Genomic DNA, 26,272 nt, shown 5'->3' with positions numbered 1-26,272 from the left:
GAAATGATGTCATGGATGTACCACTGGTTCTTGCACAAGCTGTAACAAAACACAAAATACTATGTTAATAGTGACAGGATATTCATAATGAGCGACTCCTGTAAAATTTCTTATAATATTTCATTTTCAAAACAATCACTATTAGAACCGAATGTTATTTACAGAGAACATCATTGATCCAGTCACTATTAATCACCATCAAGCACAGCTACCGACTCAAGCATGTTATGTTGTATTTTCCAAGTAAAGTGTCAAATCTATTTCAAAATGGAAAGCATTATATCCTCTCAGGGGCCACTATCACATCAGGGTAATTACGGTCATGTGATCAGCGTTGTGCACAACAGGAGTGTGCGGTGGAGGAGGGATAATCAAGAAAACAGAGCACTCCCACAGTTGTCATGGAAACCGCATCTATGGAAGTACAGCCGCACTAGGTTATTAGGTCACGTTAAAATCACGTGATGCTCGGAGGTGAAGAACAAACCTGTACCTGTTCATGTGGGAGATGATCATAAGGGTTTATAAAAAGAATGCATTGTTTCTTAAATTAGGCATACAAGCGAAAGCCAGAGTCAGATACATGGAATAGCATCATGTCATCACCGGAGATTCAGCGTGGCGAGAGACAGCTGTCACTGTTGCCCTGGGCTAAGACAACCAACACATCATTATTCAGAACGTATCAGCCAGATGAGCATGACACATTAACACCATTTGAAGCAGGCAAATAAATTCACACAACACTGAGAATGAGTACTGCATTTATTTGGTGTGTGACATTTCTTCATATGACATTTTTTTTGGTATAAAATTTTTTTTCTGTACAAAGTCATCAATAATAAATGATTTCATTCATAAACCTCACACTTAATATTAACACTTTTTTCCATTTAGTTTACATGGCAGTATGTCATCTATTAAGAATTATTTAAAAGAAAAGTTCACCCAAAATGTTAAACTTTATTTGCCTTTGTTTTTCCAAACCCATATAACATTCATTGTACAGAAAACAAAAATTATTTAAATGTTATCCTTTTGAGTTCAACAGAAAAAGAGAATCATACAGGCTTGAGATGAGGTAAATCATAAAAGAAAGCCTCCACGCACGCACAAACGCGCGCACGCACGCACGCACGCACGCACGCACGCACGCACGCACGCACACACACACACACACACACACAAACAAAATAAAAATAATACAAAAGCCTCAGGAAGTAAAACAATTTTAAGGCGTATTCCAAATGAAATATCACATTTTAAATATGCACTCTGACTATTCACACATTTATTTAAAATGATTATGTTAAGAAAAAAAAGGAAATGTTTTAAGGTCACCAAGAACGGTGCGGCAGATTCTGAGATGAAAATAATGCTAATTATGAAGTATTTTACATATTTACTCTTTCGAAGCAGGACATACACTGGAATACTGGATAGTTTAGCTCAAGCAGGAGGTGAAGCACTTGATAACAGCATCTCTGTGAACATTAAACAAAAGACATACAGTAAGTGGGGAGGGGGGGGGTTGTTTCAGAATTTATGGCTGATATTAAATTCCAAAGAAACAGATGGTATAGAATAATAATAATATACACATTTAATCCTAAATAAAACGAAAGCATGTTGTAAACGCTGTTTATAATGTTGAACTTAAGATAATAACAGGACTTGTTTTGATTTTGTCTGTTTTGTGGCAGGGCGGAGCTTTTGCATATTTTATTTCGTTTTGAAGTGAAAACACTATCAGAGTAATTTACCTTCCTCTGGCAAAGACTAGAAATGAGAGATATCAAATATTTACAAAATATCCAAACTTCACCCAAAAAGGAAAATTCTGTCATCATTTACCTTCGAGTTGTTCCAAATCTGTAAACATTTCTTTGTTCTGATGAACACAGAGAAAGTTATTTGGAAGAATGCACAAAAACAGATTTTGCTCCCCCATTGACTACCATAGTAGGAAAAATGACAACAGAAGGCAAAAGTTGCCCCAGAACTGTTTGCTGACCTACATTCTTCAAAATGTCGTCTTCTGTGTTAAACAGAACAAATAAAAATTATAAAGTATTTTTTCCTACTATGGGAGTCAATGGAGGCTAAATCTGACTGGTTATAAGCATTCTTCCAAATATCTTTCTCTGTGTTCATCAGAACAAGACATTTATACAGATTTGGAACAACTCGAAGGTGAGTAAATGATGACAGAATTTTTGGGTGAAGTATCACTTTAAGTCAAAGTTTCATATTTAACACGAAATATTTTTAAATGCCCAAATTCATTGGTAAACAAATACGTAAATGTACTTTTTACGTTTTTTTTCCATTGCTTTATTTTTTATGCAATAATTTATATTTCCTCTTTAAATACTTTTTTCTCACAAATATCACAAATAACTTGTACAAATAGCAATGTTTTCATTGATTATACGGTTTTGCTATTAAATAGGTCGATTGTAGAAGTGAAATGCAGTTTTTTTATATGTCACTGTGATTATGATTATCAAATGATAGTGTCGGAATCCAAACGAAGCTTTTTGTTTTGTTTTGTATTTGACCATTAACAAATGGATGCTTCAATAGTTTATAAAATTAATACATTTTTATGAATTGATCATAAAATCAATTCATAAAAATCATTCAAAACGTTCAAGGAATTTGCTGCGAGGCATTTTTCATGTAATAAAATGTACTAGTAAAGGTATTCTGTACATGTTGCAGTTCATCACTATGTGTTGTTATATAAATATTTTTTACGTGTATTAAGTAAACAGCGTGAGAAAGTGTGTCTTAATAATTTCTATTTTTACGGTATTTCACTACATTAAACATCACCACAGCAAAAACAAAAACATTGACACGCACGCTAAAAAATCATTCAGAGACAAAAAAACATCAGGATGTCATTTATGCTATATCGCCCAGCCCTATTATGGATCGAAGCGATGAGGTAACCATCACGGTCTCCAAGGCAACAGCGGAACAAGGTCACGGTGCCTCCCGCCTCAGTCCCCGCCCCTTTCCTCTCTCCTCTGCTTCTGTCACCCTCTCTAAATGTGTTGCTATGCAGACTTTGTCATGCTCAAAATTCACAGGAAGTGGAGGAGGCGTGAAACAGTCAAGGTTAAAAGGAAGAGTAGAAAAGTATGAGACAAAAAAAGGGAGATTGACGAATGTCTGCAGACGTTACGCGTCCCTTATGCATTAAATGCGGCCACACGCCAGACGCGATCAGCCGACTAGTTAAGCCTTAAGAGCACTGCACATACAGCACATCAATAAATGATGGTCAGCTCCTGCTTTCTGATGAAATATGGGCGCAACGGATGCCCTGGCTTCACACAAGATTTCATGCAAAAAAGCTGAATAAGCCAGAATGTAAATGGCAAACTAAAAACACATTATACAAATGCACAAACATAATGAGATTATTATTAGCACATTATTCCCATTAAAACAAATACGTTATGTTGCTTGACACATCAGAAATTACAAGACTGGAGGCTGGGTGTTATGACAAAAAATGATCTACCTTCAAATGATTTCTAATATATCATATATTTGCTCTAAAATTCATCGTTTTTGGTGTTTATTCTTTTTTCCAGTCAGAGGAATCATCATCATCATCACTAAACCGCAAGTAAATATTTTTGAGCGAAGAACTGATAATAAAAATACGGATCAATGAAACTATTAAAATATCTTGAATTTTTAAGCGTCTTTACACTCTGACACTTATGAGTCACATAACAATGGATGACTGCAAACTATAGTCAAGTGGCACAGCATTTATCAAACTTCATTGGCAAATAAAAAGCACATTAAAATCCTGACAATATTAGATGGTAGAAGTATACCCGGCTCATGAAGAAAACATCTAAATGTTCAAAACACAGCCGTGTGTGATAAACAGCTCATGACGTGATGGCTGCTCATGCTAATCCAGTAAAAACACAGTGAAATAATTCCCCAACGCAGGATTTAAAGATACTCAACAACAGCATTACTGAGATTGGGTGTGGGTATTTCTGGCAAAACAATCAACAATGACACAATGGGATTCATGGAAAGATGAACCATCCACAGGTAAATGGAGAGATGGGTCAAGGGTTCGGTCTACAGAACAAACAAAAGCAGCAGGTGGAAAACAGAGGCAATCATTCAGGAGGAAATGTCTTCCTCTTTCAAGAGGATCATTGAGGAGAGAGAGAGCGTCTGGATGGGGGATGGGGTTTCCCGGCTGTCAGATGCTATCAGAAACATGTACAAGCACCTTTGCCTGAAAAGGAGGAGGGTGCCGGCTTTATGGACCCTTTCTTCAAACATCCAGTGATGCTCAACGTTCAGAATTAGCTCAAGTGCCACCCCCTGCTATGAAACTGAGATTATAGTTTTTTGACCGATTTCATATTGATGATCACAATAGAATTTTTCTATGAGGATAATATAAATCAGTCTATCAGAGGACAGATTATAATCTATAATCTAAGAAACTACTCTGAAAGTATTCGCAGTGCTTTTATCATTGTCACTATGTCCTTGGCACCTAGGCCTACATACAGTATCATTTAATGTAAAATAATGAACATAAATCACATTTTTATTATTGTTAGGGATAATCCTTCTTATTATTTAAACCCTCTCCGTGAGATAAAATAAAAACAAAGAATTGGAACAACAAAAGAATGAGTAAATGGCTAAAATATTTCAATCGCACATCATGTAATACGATTTAATACCATCACCAATCCCAGTCTCCACACAAAGAAACAGATTTGGACGAGATTCCTGCCCAAACACAGCAGATATGACTTTAAATGTCTTTGTTAAGGTATTAGATAAATGACCTTATGGTGCTCAAGCCGGGCAGGCGACAGGAAAACAAGCAGGCCTGACACTGTGAGAGCGGAGCGCTCCAGTAGGGGATTACTGCCATATGGTGAAGGCCAACAGCCGTTAGGCCATGAGTAAATAAAATCATGTTTTCATTCAGGGAATTCAGCTCCCCCTGCATACACAAACCCAATCCCACCCAAAACAACAACAACTGCAAGATAGAGGGTGACACGCTGCCATTTGGAGACAAACTTCAGACGCATTGGGATTGTTTGGGATATAAATAGGCAGTCGAGCTAAACCGGTTGGGCTGACTCATCAAACAGTTTGTTTTACATTTGTAGATAGATTCTGTTCATACTAGCCAGACTAAACTAAATAAAACAACTTTATAAAATGGTCAGTTCTGGTCCTTGACTCTGATTGGCTGATACGAGTTCTAAGCCGTTATAAAATACCCCGATTTATAACGGCTGACCGCATTACATAGCCTAGATATCATTTTATATTCTTTATTTATGAAACCTTGCTACGCATATGGAATAACCGTTTTATAAAAGCAATAAGCCCCGCGAAGCAGTGGTATTGTTGTGTTGTGTATTATTTGTTGGAAGTTAGCTCGTCGGAGAATATTTTAAATCATATTTTAAACGGTTTCATTACAAATTGCCATCATAAGCATAACTGCATTTTTAAAGGGGTCATATGACACGGCTAAAACGAATATTATTGTTTGTTTTAGATGGAATGCAATGTGTATACATGATTTAAGGTTCAAAAACGCTGTATTTTCCACACACCGTGCATGTTTGTATCTCCTCTTTGCTCCGCCTCTCTGAAACGTGCAGATTTTTTACAAAGCTCATGGCTCTGAAAAGCGAGGTGTGCTATGATTGGCCAGTTAACCAGTGCGTAGTGATTGGTCGAATACTGCAAGTGCGTGATGGAAATGTAACGCCTCTTACCATATTTGGAACATCAGGTTCCCAAGCAATTGTACTGACAGGTACGCCCACCTCACTTGTGTATACATTTGGGCGGTCTTAGTCAAATCATACCAAGAACTGACATAGATTTGTAGGGGTGTGGTTACACAAGGAGTTTCAGGCAGGTCTGGATGAGCATTCGCTTTTAGATAGAATGCATCTTTTGTTCCGAAAAAAACATTCTTTAATTTTTGCAATTTTACGTGCTTAATACATGCATGGGCAACTTATAACACACCAAAGACACAGAAAAACACGTATTCGCGCCATACGACCCCTTTAAAATAAGAAAAAACACATGGAGGCGAGATGAGGTTTGTTCTTACCGTGCAAATGGAATGTAGGAGATGCTATACCTAAGAACACAGAGACACTGTATTAATACGTAATGTCCAAATAAACGCTTACAGGAAATTCAAAAACACAAAAGCCTGAAAGGAAATGAAGTTGTAATAAATGCACAGTAAATCCGTAAGTGCGTCAAAGACGGCAGTTACAGCTTGCTTTTAAAGTAATGAAATGATGCGCTTTATGTAATACTAAATGTGTTTTTACTGCAAGCTCATTAAAATGAAATTCATCAACATGTGGGAATATAATGAGAGACATGTGCCTTCACGGTTATTAGAATTCAAATCTTTACCATACTCTGATTTAACAAACCAATAAAAGAACAACTATATACATACAATTTAAACACATAAAACCTTCGATAGATTTAAAAGAAAACATACAGAAGGGATTTGCTATACAAACAAATGACTTCAAAAAGAACTGCTAACGCATCCCAGAAATGTGTGTCATCTCTGATGGGTTTGACTGGTCTTTGATGATTTCCCAGTATTCTCATCATACATGCTTCATGTATTTGCTGGAGTGATATATCAGGCGGTAAGAAGAAGACTGCTGGTGGTGACACACAGTGTGTGTGGAGGAAGAGAACGCCCTGACAGTAAACTGACAGCAATTACATGGCCAATAAAATCTGACCCAGTGAGTAAAACTGGGCAGCTAGCAGCGCTCTAAGGAGCCTCATACACAAACAGGTTTGTTTTTATATGTTCTACAGATTTTATACTCTACAAACTAACCCTAACCATCACACAAACCAATTTTAATTTATAAGCAGTTTTCCTCATGGGGAACAAAAACTGACTGCTAATACTTTCTTTGTGGGGACTTCCCTGCCTGTCCAATTATCTGTCCTTACTGCTGTATAAACTTTCATAATGCTAACAATGTTATTACAAACTTTTCTTAGTGTAACTGAGAAAGAAGCAGTATGGGTGGAATGCAAATAAACTAATAAAACACAGCTAATAAAAGTCACTCGGCAAACACATAACATTGCTCTTTTGTCTGGTGAAGCAGTTTCAGAAGAGGGGAGCCGTGAGTTCAGCCCACCTGGCTGTGCACACCTGTGCTCTGCTCACAGCCAAGTGAAGGGGTCAAGACACGCTTAGAGGATCAGATTAGTTTTACTGCCCACTTCTGTTTAGCTGCTTTAGTGACACGGGAAAACTGCCCATTGTCTTTTTTTTAGACTGTACTTTAAAGCAACAACGAGCCGTTTTGGTGTATGGTTACCCCATGTGGTTGATAAGCGCAATTGTCTGATCCGTGTGTCCTAAATACTGTCGCAAAGTTTCCCCGTTGTCAGCTCAAAACATGTGAATTTGTTAACCGGCGTACGTGCATAACTGGTCTGAACTACGGAATCTGCACATTTTTACCACAAAATGTTTATTGTGGTTTGGTAGTCTTCGTTTACGTGCATTACACAAATTCGTGACGAGAAACAACATGCTAGCTATCGACACCGGGGAAACAAAATATTATCTCTCAGCTACCTTACGGTTATAAAATGTGAACCGGTGGTGCGCCAATGAACAACCTGAACACATCCTTATAACAAATGAGCTCAAAAGTACAGGAGTGTAAGAAAAATGTACATATAACACTTACAAATCCAGTAGCAGGACCGCTAGGTCTCCATCAGTTTTGCAACCCGTTGCCTCTTTCAGCTCGCGCCACCGAGTGTTAGCCCGTGCGATACTGATACGTGATAGGGCTACTGTCCGATCACTCTCTCTCTTTCTTTTCTTCGCTTCCTCCGACAAAACCCTCTTTGGTTTTTTTGCAGGCTCTGCCATGGTGATGGTTTGGAGACTTGAACTAGATGGTCTCGTCTTATTGTTAGAAGTTGGCTAACTTCACCCAGGCTATGAGTAAAACGTGACATATGCCGTAAAGCAGGTGATGGGCGGGGCTTGGGATCCTACCCATAAACCAAAGTTACAAGTGTGATTTCAGCCAATAGAGGGCTGCTTAGGTAGAAGCGGCACTAAAATTCGCCCAGTTAAGAGTTGTCCTAATTTTAGAGAGGTTATTTTAAGGTCGAAAAACGGCTCGTTGTTGCTTTAAAAATCCTAAAAAGCTAATTTTGACAGAAAGCTTTAAATTTAGACTCAATATTTTATCACTTCACCCACAATACTCATACCTCCTCTAGTCATATTGCTCAGGTTGATGGGTTTATTTTTGGCCCAAAAGGACTCGGCCACCTGCTTCAAAACTAACATAACACATAAACTTCCAGACACACACATTCATCCTAACACTAGTGGTATAATGAAATATTACCCTTACACGAGCATGTTTACGGCTTTATGACTTGTGCTTCGACATTTAGATGCTAGTCGGATGACTCAAAGGTTAAAGGTGTCATATTTTCCCCGTTTATTATGCCAATTTACTATGCCAATTTAATATGCAAAGGCAATTAGCAATTTGTTTGATTTCCTGTAAAATGTACACAAAGCTGATAACAGCCATGCCAACTGATCAGCCAGTTTGCTGAGGGGATCTGCATTTAATAGAAATCTGCATTGAATAGCATTGAATCTACTGACACCCTTGTCAATCATTTTCGGTTGATGTCTATCAACCCCTAAATATCACTACATATGTACAGTATGTTGCTTTACATTATTCTGTTTAAGAAGACACGTTTGTCTCAGACAGTGGCGTGAGTTCTTCTGGCGAATAGTAGACGGCATGGGCGCAAACCAACACTGTAATCTATATAATCCAGCGTTTAGGACTGGTTTTGTTTGTGTTTGTCATTGTGCTGATGAGCAGTGATAATAGTTGTTGCATAAGAGTTGTAATGTACACCAGTCGTGAATGACCACGTCATTAGAGCTGGATCTTCAATCGTGAGGAAGGTTAGCTAAGCATCGCACTTTATTTTGCATGTGTACTTTTGCATTTGTACTTACCCGACTAAATAAATACTGGTAAATACATGTACTTAATATGGGTGGGATAATTTCTAATAATAATTACATAGTATTTGCAAGCAGAACAGGAGTTTTTAAATGCCACCGGCATATTCAGAACTGTTACTCATAGTTAAAAGGTTTGCTTCAATATTATGTTTAACAGGTGTGTCTGTCACCTACCATGTCATGGCCAAAAACTGCATAATGCAGAAGATGATTGCCAGCCCCTTTTTCTGCCACTGGAGGGACACAAAGTAAAATGAAATTAAAATAACGTACAACAAATTGTCAACAGAAACATCAGCATCAAACCGTTGGTTTAGGAATCTTACCCAAAAGGCCGCACATAACGTCAACACAAGACACAGCTGAGGGAAAACAACACACAAAACAACAGTTATTACATACACAGAAAGTTATTATTTAATGTAATACTGAATCATTTTTTTGCATTACACTGATACATCGATCGAATGATAGATCATATTTTAACCCTTCTTTAGAACAATATTAAACCCATCAAAACCATGAAATAACACAAATGTAGCTGTGGGGATTATGTTGTGACTAAAAGCATCCAAAATAAATGAGGTCTTATGTTATATTTTAGCATCTTTAAAGTAGCCACCCTTTGACTAGAATCGAACACTTTGCATTTGATCATCCAGCTTCTTGAGGTCTCAACCTGGGAAGCTTTTTATACAGTACTGAAGGAATTTCCATCTATGATGGCTTTTTATTAATTATTTGGTCCAAGTAATCCATTTCAAAAGTGATATTCACAAAAAAATATTTTTTAAAAAAAATTAGGTTTTCTAATTAAATAAATTAATATGTTGGCACAATTATATTTTTGTCTACAAAAGTGATTTCAAACATTGAAACACACACCTTAAGGTTAAAATATTTTTAAGATCATGATCCTAAACTTTTGACTGGTAGTGTACATACATAACATATAATATAATATAATATAATATAATATACAAAAACGTTTTGTTTTCAGTGGCCCTCATGTGACGCTTTCTCTTACCAGCATCACAATGGTGGCTATGAGTCTGGTGGGTTCAAACATACGCTTCAGCTGTTTAAGAGGTCCCATCAGGAAACACGTGCTGTAGAGCAACAAAGAACAAGGTGAAATCACAAGCCGCACAACTACAGTATCTATTATTCACAATATTACTCGATAGAGCAAAAATAATTGATAACCCTTTACAATAAGGTGCTATTTGTTAACAATGAGTTAATGCATTAGCTAACATGAACTAACAATGAACAATACTTCTACAGCATTTATTCATATTAAATAATATTAATTTCAGCATTAACAAATACATTATTAAAATCAAACTGTCACAGTTAACATTAGTTATTGCACCATGCACTAACACGAATAACTGTACTGACATGAACTAACATTAACAAGGATTAATAAATGCTGAAAAACTAAATTGTTCATTGTTAGCTAATGCATTTACTAATGTTAACTAATAGCACCTTATTGTAAAGTGTTACCAAATAATTATACTGAATTATATATTTTACTAATATATATATATATATATTTATTTATCTAATATGTTCCAATAATTTTGTATTTGAGATTTTTGAATCTTATTAAATTATTTCGATTATTTAATATTTCCCTTACACACATTTCTTACTAATTAATACATGAAAATTGACACACAAGAACTTCAACTTCATTTTTAAGTGATTCACAGAAATAAATTTACCAATGCTAACCTTGTTTTTACTGCTGAAATTTAAATCAGAGATGGAAAGTAAAAGTGTCAATGGCCGCGGAAAAATGCCTGAGAGTATTTAGGAAACTGAAATGACCGATTAAGAGAGGACAAATAAAAAAGAAATTTACCATGTTGCTTAATTTTTATATTGCCTGTAAAATCATTGCAAAAATGCCATGACTATCTATTTAAAACCCAGATGTAGTAGTTTTCAATAAGAGTAAACTTTGATCTCCTTACAAAAAAACATTGATTTCAATTTGAGAGGCAGGATGACATCAAAGGCCCGATTAGCATAATTCCTAAATCAATATAGGATTTTTTTATTCATTTATGATGCGAGACATCAGCAAAATAAGATGAATTAGAGACACAATGACGCAGACTGACTGCAGACTCATTGATATTAGATGAACGGTGCTCAGGTCCCACAGAGATCAACCCAAAAGCCCTGCATTACCAAAGCAACCTTAACCAGATCACATAAACACTAATGCGTCAGCCGGCGATGATGTCACCCTCAGATGTACAGGATGGCCATATTCTGACATTCACTAACAAAATGTAACGTTTAAAAGAAGAAAACAGTATTTGTTCACGTTTTCTATTAAAGGGATAGTTCATCCAAAAATGAAAAATCTATCATCATTTACTCACCCTCAGGTTCTTTCACACCTGTATAAATTTCTTTGTTAGCAATTTTCAGTTCTGGGACATCATCCACTACCATAGTAGGAAAAAAATATTGTTTTATTGTTCTGTTGAACACATAATGAGATATTTTGAAGAATTTAGGAAAACAAAGAGTTCTCGGGAACCTTTGACGACCATTTAATTCTTCCTACTATGGTAGTCAATGATGTCCCAGAACTGAAAATTACTTACATTCTTCCAAATATCTTTCTTTGTGTTCATCTGAACAAAGTAATTTATACAGGTATGAAATTACATGAGCGTGAGTAAATAATGAAAGAATTTTCATTTTTGGATGAACTATCCCTTTAACAAAATATGATTATTTAATGCTAAAAGAAAGAAAAAAAATGTAATAACCAGATTAAGTCTGACACAAAAGAGTAAATTTCTCCAAACCTAGTTAACACATTTGTGTGAGTAACATAACACCCATCTCCCCAACCAATTCACCAAATCATGTTACATTACAACATTATTTTCATGGCAACCAAGCCAAATGCTCATTGCTGTAATGCATAAAATGTATATAAAGTAGGGACCAAAGCTGATGTACAGCTTTAGAAAATTGACGCCTTCAACAACTTATATAATCATGTTAATTTTCTTTATGCAAGATACAATGTGACCATGAGATGTTTTCAAAAGATTTACCCACACAATTTAAAAAGGTTTTTCTGGTAGAGTTGAGATCTAGTCTCTAATTTGATGCACATACCCGTCAATAAACCTCATGAACTGTGTCCTTCTTTCAGTCTGGGTCATGGCCTTTAAGAGAAGGTTTCCTGATGCATCATGCTAATATATCCTGCCAGTAGGTTTTTTTAAAGCTGATGTTGTGTGTATTTTAATCAGGTAACTAAGACAGCACACTTCTCCACACATAACTTTGAAGACTTAAACTCCTAATATCTGTCTGGAAGCCTCTGTGATTAAGGACAGATTTTGGTTACTAATCAAACCAAATGGCTCAGTTTAATGATTTCTCACGAGCGCAAGGGCTTCAAAGTGAGAATCAGGCCTCTGATATGCAGAGGTGCAGTCTGGGAGAATGCAAGGAAAATTCTTCCGGGCAATTTTTCCACCTCACTGCCCTAGTTACTAACCGGGCCTCTTACTGGTACCTGCGTCATGATGTGGAATAGCTGACCGTGAGACCACTGAGATACACCGTTGTTATGTTTTCTGGAATTTCAGGTGCACTGTGATTAAATTATACAGAAAAGTCCATCTTACATTTCACCCTAAAATTAAAGAAAATAATATGAATATAATATTATAATGTATGTGTACAGCCGCAGAAAAAAATTAAGAGACAGAAATTCATTTCAGAGACTGAAATTTACAATTTACTATTTATAGGTAAATTATCGTTTTTGTTTCATTCTGCGAACCACTAACAATATTACTCCCAAATTTCAAATAAAAATATTGTATTTTATTTAATAATGATATTGTAAAAATACTCTGTATTTTTTCAGACCTCAAATACTGCAAAGAAAACAGTATATGCTTTTCAATTTATTGTACTGAAAACTTTTAAGCAATACAACAGTAATATTTGAAGAGTTTGGTTCCAAAACGAGATAACCAAAACAAACCAACTGCAGTTTGATTGATATTAATTGGAATGCACAACAAAAAAAAACAAGATTTTTGAACATTTTTTAAAACAGAGTTATCTCATTTTGCAACCAAACTCTTCAATTGTACATTTTTACACATTTTTATGTGATAACTTTGTCACTCCTGAGGTTTGATTTTGTTGAAATTCAACAGACACTGGATTGGAATGAATGGCCACAATACATCTAGAAATGCTGATTAAATGAACATTTGGAATGGTCTGTTAATTTTTTCCGCGGCTATATATGGCTTGAGTCTTTTCTTTAATTTAAGTCTATTTCTTCCTGTTTAATAGGGCTGCGATTGTATGTCTGGCAGCTTGAAATAACAGTGTATCTTTCCTGAAAAAGCCACAGGATTCGAGGCATTTAAATTCAAGTCTCTAATTCAATTTAGAATGATTTGAACAAACCCATAACTCAAAGTACAAGCAACAGTAATGGTGATGGTGTCCTTAGCAAACGGCACAAATAAAATACAATTTTTAGGCAAATCATCATTGTCAAACACAATAATTTTCTTTCTTAAAATCAGCAGAAATTATATTCAGCACAACAAATACTAACTGGATGTGCAAATACTTTATACTTTTGATTTCTGATGATCAATAGAAACAAGTCTAAGGAATAACTGTTTTTCAAAACAGCTGCTGCACGATTTAATATGTTTAATATTTTAAATAGTTGATTTAAAGCCACTCCAGCACCACAGGACGACATCCTATAGGTGAGGGATGAACATCAGGATTCACATGACATTGATGAACTAGTTTGGCTATCGTCCATTATGAACCAGTAACAAGGCCATAGATTACGCAAGAAGACCCAGTTTCTTTAATGTGTTATATGTTTCATGTAAGTAATGCAAGTTTTAAATCGTCGCTAAAATATAAACGTAAATAAAAAAGGGAGTGATTAAACAATCATCCACTTAAAATTTTGTATGAACTAAAACTCCTCTGCCTTGATTTCAGAGAACTACACAAACTTGTTTGAGTCTTCGGGAACAGAACATCCTGCCCCATGGCAACCCAACAACACCGTAAGAGGACAAGAACAATCCTCTAATCCCAACGTGAAGACAATGCCTTTCAATTGAAGCCAAGTGAACATTTTCAAAAGCAGACCAGTCCGAGTTGAACACTGAATAAGGTTATATTCTTATTCCCCTAACGTGTTCCTTAACAAAATCCGTGTGGCTTCTTATGTAATCATGGCCTGTATCAGAGCTGAACTGATCAATTTTCTTTAACAATAATAACTTGGTTAACAAAACTGACATTCTCTTATAATCTGTAACATATCTGCAAAAAAAATCATAGGACTTGTACCTCAAATGAGTAAAAAAAAACATGATTGTCATTGAATACACCCAGAAAAAACCCCAGTACATCCCTGCATATATGCAGAGTAAACAGTAAATATAATTATGTACACTGAATCAACATTTAAGAGATGTTCCCAGCTGTAATTAAACTTACCTTGAAAGTGCAGCTATGTTTCCTAGGGTGTAGAATACAGCAAACAACTTAATGCCAGCTTTAGGCAAAAAGAGAAGTGCAGTTCCCTGTTTCAGAGGACATAAAGCATCACTTAATATTCAAACCTTTCTGTAAAGCTAAACGTTTGAAATTTAAAACCCAAAACCACACAAAACTCATACATTTTACTTCTTTTACATCAACATGTAAAACACTTCTGCCACCTGGTGGTGTTTAAAAGCTACAGCTTTGAGAACTATAGCGGCCTTAAAGTGGCAGTTCACCCAAAAATGAAAATTCTGTCATCATTTACTCACCCTCTTGTTATTTCAAACCTTTATGGCTTTCTTTTTTCTGCAGAACACAAAAGAAGATATTTGGAAGAAAGTTGATAACCGAACAGCACTGGCCCCCATTCACTTATATTGTATGGACACAAAACCAATGCAAGTGAAAAGGGGCCAGTTAACAACATTCTTCAAAGTATCTTCTCTTGTGTTCTGCGGAAGAGAGAAAGTCATACAGGTTTGAACTGACAGGTTTGAGTAACCATTGTTCATCATGTCAAACCTATCAAACATCCATTTGTGAAATGTTTGGTTTGAAAAGTCTGCAAAGTAAATGGCTGTGTTATCAGTAAAGTGTTATCATGACGTACAAGCCAACTGAAAGCAGTTGGCAGAAGGGGGAGGAGGTGAAGATATAACACTTTATACACTATCAACCTGTGGAAATCCACTTTATATTTCTTTTTAGAATGCAAAAACATCAACAATATTCCTAATCATGCATCTAATTTTTTGGTTTATTTTGAATGTACTGTCCCTGTGTGGTTTCAATGCGCTAATGTATGCTCTTTTCAATACAGCTGCAGTTCATAGTGACAATAGTCAAATGACGCCCTGCCAATGTAAGAACCGATTGTGGCAGTCACCTTCATTTTGTGGAGCAGTGATGAGGCCTGGAAATTTAGCAAAAACTTTGGAAATTTTCCCAAACAAATTAGAAAGAGTTTGCCATTAGCAAGTGTCCTTTAAAAACATATTGTATGATATCTGATGTATACCTCTTTAAATGATATTTGGAAAAGTTTTTGGAATACCATGTGAATAGCATAACTTTGCCAAAATCATATTAAGAGCTGGCAGAGTTAAGGTAAAACTGTGATACTATGTACAGTAATGTTCCTGTTAAAAGGCAAGATAGAGACAAACGAAACTCACAAGTATTGAGGACAGGATCCCTGCTGCAAAACAAATGACAAACCACTTCACCCGTGTGCTGAAACTGAGCGACGTGCCATCCAGAATCTACAGAGAAGAATCACAGGATGTCACGTGATTCATAATGCCTCATGAACAATGACCGAGAGTTTATGTGAACACGAAAAGTGCACATGAGAAAAAAAAAAACACCATTTAATGTGTAAATGCGCAGATTCACAGAAAGAACACGACAAGAATAAAATTACTCTACAAGTGGTACTAACAGACATCTGACTAAAGGGGTCAGATCATGCATTTTTATCATTTCGCTCTCTCCCTGGGGTCTACTCATGTTAGAACAGATCCTTGTCACCATAAATATTTTCCACACAATCTCGGACCTCAGTTAACGAATATAAGCCATTGGTTTTGTGTTGACTTTAATCTAAATGCCAAACACAGTCAAAAATCGATTTTGTTTTACAGCGTTCCTTGCAAAGCCTGCATCAAATTGTGAACACAATCCTACAGTTACTACCCCCATTGAAATGTTCTGCTCAAACTGTTAACATCAGAAGAATTGATCAGATTATTTTATACATTTTTTATGCTTGGATACTGATGATTTTGCTGAGGGTCACGTGCAACACACAACAGGAACAGCACACGGTTTATCCGACTTCATCAATAGTTCTTCGGGTGTTTAAAATAATAGTGTCTGGCCTACTGGCTCTCCATGAACTCACAGAAACCGGATGAGTCTTTTTTGATCATTCAATAGGTGTCGCTGATGTGTAAATGTAGGCGGCCCTTCATTAATTTATTCAACTGTCTGATGTCACAAAGTTGTGAAGGTTTTAGACGAGTTGTTTTTCCACTTTGAGACTGAATTACACTCTATAGACCAGAAAGAGCGTTAAAAAGTTCCAGTATGTTTTCAAAATACAATAAACTCTTTTATCTCCAAAGACCATTTTTTCATGATATGACCCCTTTAAACACGTTTAAAGGGACAGAGCAACAGAGAGAGTACAAAATACATTTCAGACTTGCAGGAAGGGAACAAAATCCGCAGGTCATGACCTTACCTCACATAATCCTTTCCCTCAGGAAGCATGGAAAATCATCAGTTAACAAATGTCATTATCACATAACAACAATAAGAAACACTGTAAACACAATTCAACATAACTCTATCATTTCTTAATAATATCCCATTTATCTTTCTATGAATTAGAACTGTTATTTGGACATGCTGCCATCATAATAACAATGTGTTTTGGACACTTTCCGGGTTGGTAACGTTAATACCATAGTATTGTTTATAACACCCTCAAAATACAATGAAGGTAATCATTTGGTATGAGCAGGATACATATTATTGTACAATATTATAACTATGAGTTTCAAACGTGATGGTATTGAAAAAAATTACTGCGGTGCTCCAAACACCATATTATACATGCAAGAATGATACAGACACAGCAGTTTTTAAGTGTTAAAAAGGAAGTAAAGAGAATATCAGCACTGTGAATGACAGGAGCTACATCAACTCAATGTGGCCTGACGTTGCGTTACTGTAGGAGGAAAGACTGCAAATGAAACAAACTTCGTATTTATAACGTCACCTGTGCTGTAAGACCCACTTCCTCATTCTCCTCCCGACCGCTTAACACACGTCGCAATTTGTCCATTGTCGCACGTCAAGTAAAAAGTTGATTAAAGTCAGAAATTCTCGGACACTTCCTCGAAGTTGAAGCTTGACAACTTAACGCGTTATATTGACGCCCGTATTTCGACAAGCCACGCCCTGAAGCTTATCTCTGACTGCTACGGTTGGACCGACTGTATAAACGACTTTTCAACTGCCCAATAGAAGACAGCATAGAGAATTGCTAACCAATCCTGACTCAGAAGGCGGAACTTATCTTCATACCAGTGTAATGCAGGCACGAGGCGCATGCGCAAATCAAAACGCTGGCGCCGTTTTTAAAGTGCCAGTTCCGTAAGTCACGTGATTTGCACGAGACTTGACACGTCATTGTTCTTATTCTAGTAGTACATTAGTTTAACTGCACTCATAACTTAATGTATTTTATAAATGACAACAAAAATAATAATAATTTTATTAATAATACATTTTATTAATAATATCTAAATTACAAAACAATGTATGTAAGTGGAATAAACCCCTCAAACTACCCCAAAATATTGATTTAATCACATTTAATCACATCAAATGAAAATCGTTTTTTAACCAGTACTGTTTATTTACAAACATTTGGTATGCAAGCCAACATATAGCAAAAACGAAGGATTGATCCCATTAACACTGCAGTTGGGTATGACTGCCAAAACTTTACACATGATGAATTGTTATGACATAAACATGTTCCTCTAAAACATGTATGATTTCTGTAAAAATCAGCAGCAAAAACTCAATTCATTTCCACAAAAAAGCCACACCAGCAACACATTGGTTGGCTGAAAGTCATCAGGGTTTCATATTCATATTCATACAAAAATAACGGACTGTTTCTGAGCGCCACTTTATCAAAATAAAGATTCTTTTCATTTGTCCTGCATTCATGAAACTCTTTTTTAGAGACTGCTATAAATGTCTATGGCATGCAAATATAATTAATCTAAATATCCATTATTATGTTTCATGGTCAGTTGCCTATTATGTGAGGAGAATTATTCAAGTTTCCTAAATTAAGTTGTGTTTTCCAGATCTAGGGACTATACACAAACAGCCAATGTGTATGCTCGCTAAACTTTTAAATTCTATGTACTGTACAAATTATTTCTATGTCCAGGAAAGTAAAAATACATGCACATATTTGTTTTTATAAGTCTTCATCTTATTTATCAAGTCTAGTGCAAAGGTGTGGCACTTCTTTAGCTTTTGTATTTATGGATAAAGGTCACTTCAAAACAACAATTAGTTAAATAAACATAACAGATATATTTAATATAAACAAATACGTACTGTATATGAATAAATAGAAACGCAGATAAACAGGCATATCAACAAAGAAATAAAAAATAAATTAATAAATCAAGCAGTTCAGTCCAAATACAGGAAATAAAAAACTAACTTTACACCTGAAACACCTGTTTTTGTAAAAAACAAAAAAATATTCCTCAAATAATCACCTGTACCCATTACATGGCCAAAGAAAAATCAAACAGTACCAATAAAGAAAAAGCAATAGAAAGGCTCTAGATGTTATTTGTGCTTTTATTAGCACAGAGAAAAATGGCATGCATGTTCAAAAAATGCTAATGATGCCGGCATAAAGGCGCAGAGCTGTCACCATGAACATCTAAAAAAGATTTGAGCTGCTGACGTTTAAGGTTTTCACAAGTATTCCTTTTTACAAGTCGAATAGTCAAAGTACATCTTGTATATTTATTGAATTATCAACTAATCGACTAGTAATCCAGTCAGTGCAACCCCAACGTCTACATGGCTCAAACTGACCCTTCGCAAAACCCCGCCCCCCTTCGTTCCTGTTGCTGTCAGACAAGCTTTCGGTATACAGTATGCCATGCTCTCCTAGTGTAAATGTGTGCACTCCCTGGGGAAATAGAATTTCAGGAAAAATGATACGCTGATTTCAGACAGAAAGGTCTGCAATATGCATTCGAGGGATACATTCAGGATTTGAGATAACTGTAACAATAATTATACCAAAGCCCTTTTAAAAAGGAAAGCCTGCAACCATTAGGCAAAAAAGCGTAACAGCTAATGCTAACGCCCTGGCTTCAGCGGAACGCAGGAAAGGAGACCGGATGCTAGTTTTTTTAATGGATGTCAATGGGTTATTAGTTCAGTACAGAAAAGAATAACAGTCCATCAGTGTCTTAATCTTTATTTGTGTTAAATACAACAAACACAGTACAGCTGTTGCTTTATGACTTCATTGCTGAAAACGTCTTTCCTTTAAAATGTCACTGCAAATGCGGCTCTCTGAAGGCTGAAGGTGTGCTCATCACATCACAGGCACGTAAAGCATATCTTGCCAGCTTGCTCATACAAGTAATATGAAAGTAATATATCAATGAGTATTATATTCCCCTTAAAACACCACTTCCCGAAAGCTTCCGTCTGTAATTCGTAAATTAATGATTCCAACAATATTGTGTCTCGTACTTCGTATAGTTGTGATGTGAACTCGGCTATACTCCTTCATTTAGAATGATTTTTAAAAGTTATAAATTAGTCATCGTTTATCGTTATAGTGTGAACGTCCATTAAAGCTGTTTAGCCTATATATCTCCCTGTTTACTATTACAATAATTAAAAAGCATTTTTTCCTATTAATCACCAAAGCTCTACTAAGGCAGGTTTGTCGGACTGGTTTGTTTGTCGGACAAAATGGCGGTCAGTCACTGGGGGGGGCACATAATATCAGCGTTATGATTGGTCAGATCGCCTGTCAATCAAACTGCTTGCGAAGGGTCAATTACCTCTGATCCACTGTTAATAATGAAAACCACTTTATTAGAATACAAGAAACAGCCACAAGCCATGACAGCTGTGCACCTGGATCTCCTGACATCAGCCCAGACACTGCAGATCCTTTGCCGATCGGTCTGACACTCCAGATGCTCTGCTGGTTCTCTGGTGTCCTGGACACTTTGACTCAAATGTCTGAAAGGTACAGCCGCTCCTGTGTCTGGACTCGGTGCTATAGACGAGTGGAGGTAAGTCTCTTCATGCCTCTTCTCTGAGCCAGACCGGAGGAGAGGACTGGCTCCAGTTTTGGGGCCTGTGGTGATCGATTCAAAGCAGAGTATGTGGCAGCCATCGCCCCCTAGGGAAGATATCATATGTTGTTTCAAAATATAATCAGTCAAAGCAATGTGCATTATAAAGCATCAATATACAATGAATTATTTGAAGAGAGAAAAGTGAGAAGTATTTGCTTGATCATGTGAGCTGAACATTTGCTACTTGGTATTGATAGTCAGAGGCAGGTGATTTTTAAATGGGTGTGGGGGCATTATTATTCTAGACAGCATTTTATTGCATAAAAAGGATACTCTTGAGTCTTCAGTAACTTATGATTTATTTCCCCATAAGAGAAAGACTTTAATGTAAATTTGTAAACTTTTAGCAGCACACTTCCATATTGATTTTCAGTCATGAACCATATTTTTACTTCACTGTCTTTAAAGGGCATAGTTCACCCAAATGAAAATGATGTCATCATTTACTCACCCTCTTTTCATTTTAAACATGTATGACTTTCTTTCTTTCGCAAAATACATGTAGATATTTTGAAGAAAGTTGGTAAGCAAACAGCGTCAGCCCCCATTCACCCTCTATTGTGTGAACACAAAACCAATGCAAGTGAATGGGTGCCAGTTAACAACATTCTTCAAAATATCGTCTTTGGTGTTCTGCAGAAGACAAAAAGTCATAAAGGTTTGAAATGACAAGAGCGTGAGGGTGAGTAAATAATGACAGAACTTATCACTTTAAATCAACCATGGAAGGTGCAATGTTACAGGTAGACATTAGGTGGTGATGTTAGACTTTGTTAGTAAATGCAGAATCTGAGAAAACGCCTTTACATTTACATTTAGTCATTTAGCAGACGCTTTTATCCAAAGCGACTTACAGACGAGGGAAACAGTGGAAGCAATTGGAACAACATAAGGACAACAAAAAGCATAAGTGCAATAAAAAACTGGTCTCATATAGCCTACCACAGTATACAGAGCTAAGTCCTTGAAATCGCATTTGACACATGCCCTCTCATCTTTTATTTATGACAACAAATGGCAAAAATAATAAATGACAGTATACCTTCACCAGCTGAGCGTCCTGTCTGATCAGCTGACTCTGAGATAACTGATCTCCATTCACAACCCACGGATGTCTGAGAACCAGAGGAGCTGTCAGCCGCTGGTGAGGGTCCACATGGAGCATTTTAGTGACAATATCCTGTTTAAACATGCCCAAAAAAATATATTACATTCTTGTTTCTAAATGTCTTATGAAACAGATTTAGATGGATTTAAACATGCATCATATAAGTTTCTATTATGAATCTGTGTTATAATGCAACTACGACTGGACGATATAGGCCTACTGTAATGAACAATCACAATATATCAACAATGTTTTTGCTGGTGATACTAAACTAAACACATTTTAAAGGGATAGTTCACCCAAAAATGAAAATTCTGTCATCATTTACTTCCCCTCACACTGGGTTCACACCAAACGCGAATTAAGCGTTTTACGTGAGTAAATTACATACAAAGTCAATGCAAAGACGCGTATAGACGCCAACTAGCGGCAGGCGGTGCAAATGACGCGAATCGGGCGGTGCGTCAATCTCGTCTTCCGCGAAGGTTGAAAATATTCCAGCGAGTAATAAAGAGCGTGGAACGCGATTGTTCGCATTTGGTGTGAACCCAGCATGTGTCTGTAAATCTCTGTAACCAGACAGATCTCACCACCTATTGACTCCCACAGTGTTTATTTTCCCTACTATGGCAGTAAATGGGGGGTGACAGCTGTTTGGTTACTAACATTCTTCCAAATATCTTCCTTTGTGTTCAGCAGAACAAAGAAAGCTAGACAGGTTTGGAACAACCTGAGGGTGAGTAAATGATGACAGAATTTTCATTTTTGGGTGAACTGTCCCTTTAATGTGTTTTGGATTAAGCTCATTTAGGGGCGGTTTACCGGACAGGGATTAGTTTAAACCAGGACCAGGCCTTAGTTAAATTAGGATAAATTTATGTTGTTTTAAAAAACATACCTTACAAAAAACATTACTGGTGTGCATCTTGAGACAAAACAATTGCACTGATATATTTTAAGATATGTCAGTATAAATTGTTTTCGCCTCTAACATTTCAGTTAGTCTGGGACTAGTTTTAAACCCTTTAAATTCTCCATTTCAATAAATTGATTTGAAACTGTAATGATTCACTATCATGAATCAAAAATGTTCGCTGAAGTCAATTTCACCGTAGCAGGCACCGTACTGTTTATCTAAATATTTGATCAAAAGAATATATTTAGGTGAATATTGCTGTTCACTGACACTGTTATATAGGTGCAGTTAACATAATTCCCTTTAATGTTACTTGGAACGGTTTGGAAGTTTGATTTTTGTATTTAAACGATTTGAATATAACACAGTACTTTCTTTAAATCAAAGTTATGGTCCTCTGACTAAAAAGGCTTTCAAGCAATTTCAGAGCAATCACAGTGTGACAAAAGGGTGAATAACATCAAGATTATTTTAGCTATACCACCCAGCCATTATTACACCCGAGAGACAGAAGAAAACTGACTTTGGCTGCATCCGACACTGTGTCCCAGTTGCCTCCTGACAAGGCAAATTTCCCACTGCCAATGCGTGCCAAGATCTCCTCCGGTGTGTCGTCAGGGCCGTTGGCGAAGGGCGTGAATCTGTGGGACAGAACGAGTGCTGAATGTGTGAAAGAATCTGTCAATGTGCCCTTTCAACTGAGAACAGAAAGTAAGAGAGTGCCTTTATTTGTAACATCTCCATTTTCACAAGTTATTTTTAGAGTACACGTATTTGGAAGAGAGAGACAGATTTTTTTTCAAATGTCCTGATTTAAGAGAGGTTTAAAGCTCAATCCATATCCAGGAACATTAAATGAAGAGCAATAGCTTTTCTCATCTGTACAATTACTCTAGGGGACTTGACCCAGCTGTCGTACACCTTTTCAGTAATCCTCTCCGCTCCGCTCTAGACATTAGTAGTTATCAGGGCAATGGAAGATGATCTAAATAGTGTTTTGCTTTGTTTCTATTCATGCCAGATAGGCCACACATAATTCTGTAGAAAACGAGGACAATTAAGGGTTTAAATACTGAACCAATAGGCCCACGTGGAACAAATCCACTTTGATTTTCACTAGATTGAAAACTCTCGTAATAGTTTACTGTAGGTGAAATATCATGTATCACATTGAGACGTTTAACATAATAAAACATTTCAGAGTGTGCACATGTGACTCTTGGATTAGATCCACCATCCATAATGGGCATGTTTTCATTTTATTATGTGAGCAATAAATTATGATGTTTCTGTTAATGGCAAAAATTTTTATTGTATGGCTAATTTTCTTTTCACCCCAATTATTTCATTTATTGGGGTCCAATTATTTCATTTATTTCAGATTTATTGTAATTTTGTAATTATTTTACATTAGCTTTTCTGTTTGTTTGTTTTTTTATTTAACTTTAGCAATCGTGTCATTTGCTTTCGTCATTTTTATTTGTTCGTTTTCTATGTCTGTATAAGTTACATTTATTTTTATTTCAGTTTTAGCTTTACTAAAATATAATAACCTTGCTTTTCACTGCTATTGAAAGTGGGATATTAACTCTAAACTATCAGATAAAAGTTCATTGTTTATTATTACTGCTATTTTCTACATTTTAAAAGAGCGCAGTATCAAAACCATGAAATGAAGTAAAAGTGAAAAAATGACATGGTCTCCAAAAAACATTTATGGCTGACTTTTCTTTATTTTGTTAACTTTTGTGTGTGCGTGTGTGTGTGTGTGTGTGTGTGTGTGTGTGTGTGTGTGTGTGTGTGTGTGTGTAAAGAAATTCACATGTGCACACAATTTATATCTCTTCCAAAATAATTGACCTTAAGCATAACTTTAAAGATTTTATATTTCAAAGTTTTTTTAGATCATGAGAAACATGTGTTAGTGTATGTCGTGATATATTAATCCTCATGTGTGATATAAACATATATCCAGTTAAAACACATCATCTCACCCTGCCAGCATGGTGTACAGTAAGATTCCTAGACTCCAGATGTCACAGGCAGCGTCATAACCCTGTTTCTTCAAGACCTGCATGAATCACAGATCTATCGTAAACGTGAGAATATAAATACTTATCACACATTCTATATTAAAACACCAAGCTGCCGATGCTTGGTAACTGTGAAGGGTTTACAGCAAATGATCACGCCATATAAAAACGTATTACAATTACATAAATAGATGTAACTAATTATTGTACGTTGATGTTTTTTAATGTATTGCTGTTGCCACTATTTAACAAAAGCAATAATCCACTAGAGGCTTTGCAGTCTGTTTATAGATCGCATTGTTGTGCCTTATTGTTGTGGCCTGTATGCAGGTTTGAACATCATCCTTTCGAGATGAACAACACTACAATGCATTTTAAACAGTGAATCAATGAACCTTCTTCTAGAACATTGTTGACCTACATGTTATATTACAATGACAAAAATGTCATTTGTTTTTAGATTATTATAATACAAATGGCTCATAAGGTACCTCTGGTGCCACAAAGTTAGCAGTGTAGCAGGGCGTCATGAGAAGCCCGTTTTCTGCCCGTAACTGTTTGGCAAAACCAAAATCACAGATTCTGATTGATTCTGGGTCGCCCGTCTCATCGACATACAAGATGTTACTGGGCTTTAGGTCACGATGCACGACCTGGACAAAAGCAAACAGAGTGAGATTATAATCGTACCTCTATTATCAAAGCCTAATGAGGATTTGTAGTGGCTCAGGTTGGGGCTAAGACAATGATGACTGCTTTAATAAATCTTCATGATTGCATTGTTATTCTTAGTACACAGACAATAACATCCGCTGTGTAATGACCATGATCTTATTACATTACAAGACAATATCAAATAACCATTTACAATTTCTGTCAACGTTTATGTACCCTCGTGTAGATTCAATTGTGCACATTCAATTGTAAATGCATGTTTTCGGTGTCAAAGTTTTAAAGCAAATCATTTCATAACATTTCAAGTGTGAGCTGGTGTGCACACTGACCCCCTGTGAATGCAGATACTCCACAGTTTTGGTGATGGTACAGAGCACAGCGGAAGCCTCTCGTTCTGAGAAGCACTTCTGTCTCAGGATCCGGTCCAGCAGCTCTCCTCCTCTCATCAGCTCCATCACCAGATACACAAACTTCCCGTCATCATACACCTGCAGCAAACAGCAGGTCACTCACGTATCCGTGACTCACAGACATCAGGAGAACAGAGAGAAGTCGTGACACTGGATCGCTGATAATGCAGGTTAAGATGGCGAGACCGCTGCTTAGAATACAAACGGCCTCCGAAAATGTCAAAGAATCTATTTGCTGAATAATTTACATTTATTTATTTATTTGGCCAATGCGTTTATCCAAAGCAACATACAAATGAGAATGCATTTATTCATTCCGTGGTAATAAATATTCATCAGAAAGCTAAGAAATACTTTCATCTTTATGCTAAAACAACACAGTACGTAGATCTGGACATATCTGAAGCTTATGGTTTACAAATCCATAAATCAAAGATGGGTGCAGATTAGATTCTTGTTTAAGGGCTGTTTTTGGCGGCTTCGCTGA

General features: G+C 36.4%; 2 protein-coding genes across 3 annotated transcripts in view; both read right to left on the bottom strand.

The window, feature by feature from the left end:
• Window positions 1-738: 738 nt before the first annotated feature.
• Window positions 739-17,669, bottom strand: sft2d1 (SFT2 domain containing 1). The gene is made up of 8 exons (XM_057342692.1): window positions 17,493-17,669; window positions 15,883-15,969; window positions 14,660-14,745; window positions 10,143-10,224; window positions 9,442-9,477; window positions 9,290-9,348; window positions 6,152-6,181; window positions 739-1,484 (listed from the first exon to the last, which is right to left on the bottom strand). Exons 1-8 carry the CDS (start codon window positions 17,556-17,558, stop codon window positions 1,445-1,447), a joined length of 486 nt encoding a protein of 161 aa, XP_057198675.1. The 5' UTR covers window positions 17,559-17,669; the 3' UTR covers window positions 739-1,444.
• A 375-nt stretch (window positions 17,670-18,044) lies between these two features.
• rps6ka2 (ribosomal protein S6 kinase, polypeptide 2) overlaps window positions 18,045-26,272 on the bottom strand; it is a 45,791-nt gene continuing 37,563 nt past the window's right edge. For both annotated transcript variants that reach the window (XM_057342449.1, XM_057342450.1), the window contains exons 16-21: window positions 25,705-25,863; window positions 25,192-25,353; window positions 24,662-24,738; window positions 23,191-23,308; window positions 21,686-21,823; window positions 18,045-20,687 (exon numbers count right to left, since the gene is read on the bottom strand). In XM_057342449.1, the coding sequence (XP_057198432.1) occupies window positions 20,562-20,687; window positions 21,686-21,823; window positions 23,191-23,308; window positions 24,662-24,738; window positions 25,192-25,353; window positions 25,705-25,863 (780 nt within the window). In that variant the 3' untranslated portion in view covers window positions 18,045-20,561. The remainder of the gene's footprint in view (window positions 20,688-21,685; window positions 21,824-23,190; window positions 23,309-24,661; window positions 24,739-25,191; window positions 25,354-25,704; window positions 25,864-26,272) is intronic.

Source organism: Triplophysa rosa, linkage group LG9 (genome assembly GCF_024868665.1).
Source record: "Triplophysa rosa linkage group LG9, Trosa_1v2, whole genome shotgun sequence".
Taxonomy (NCBI): domain Eukaryota; kingdom Metazoa; phylum Chordata; class Actinopteri; order Cypriniformes; family Nemacheilidae; genus Triplophysa; species Triplophysa rosa.
The sequence above is the reverse complement of the archived record's forward strand: the minus strand, read 5'-3'. Positions and strand labels throughout refer to the sequence as shown.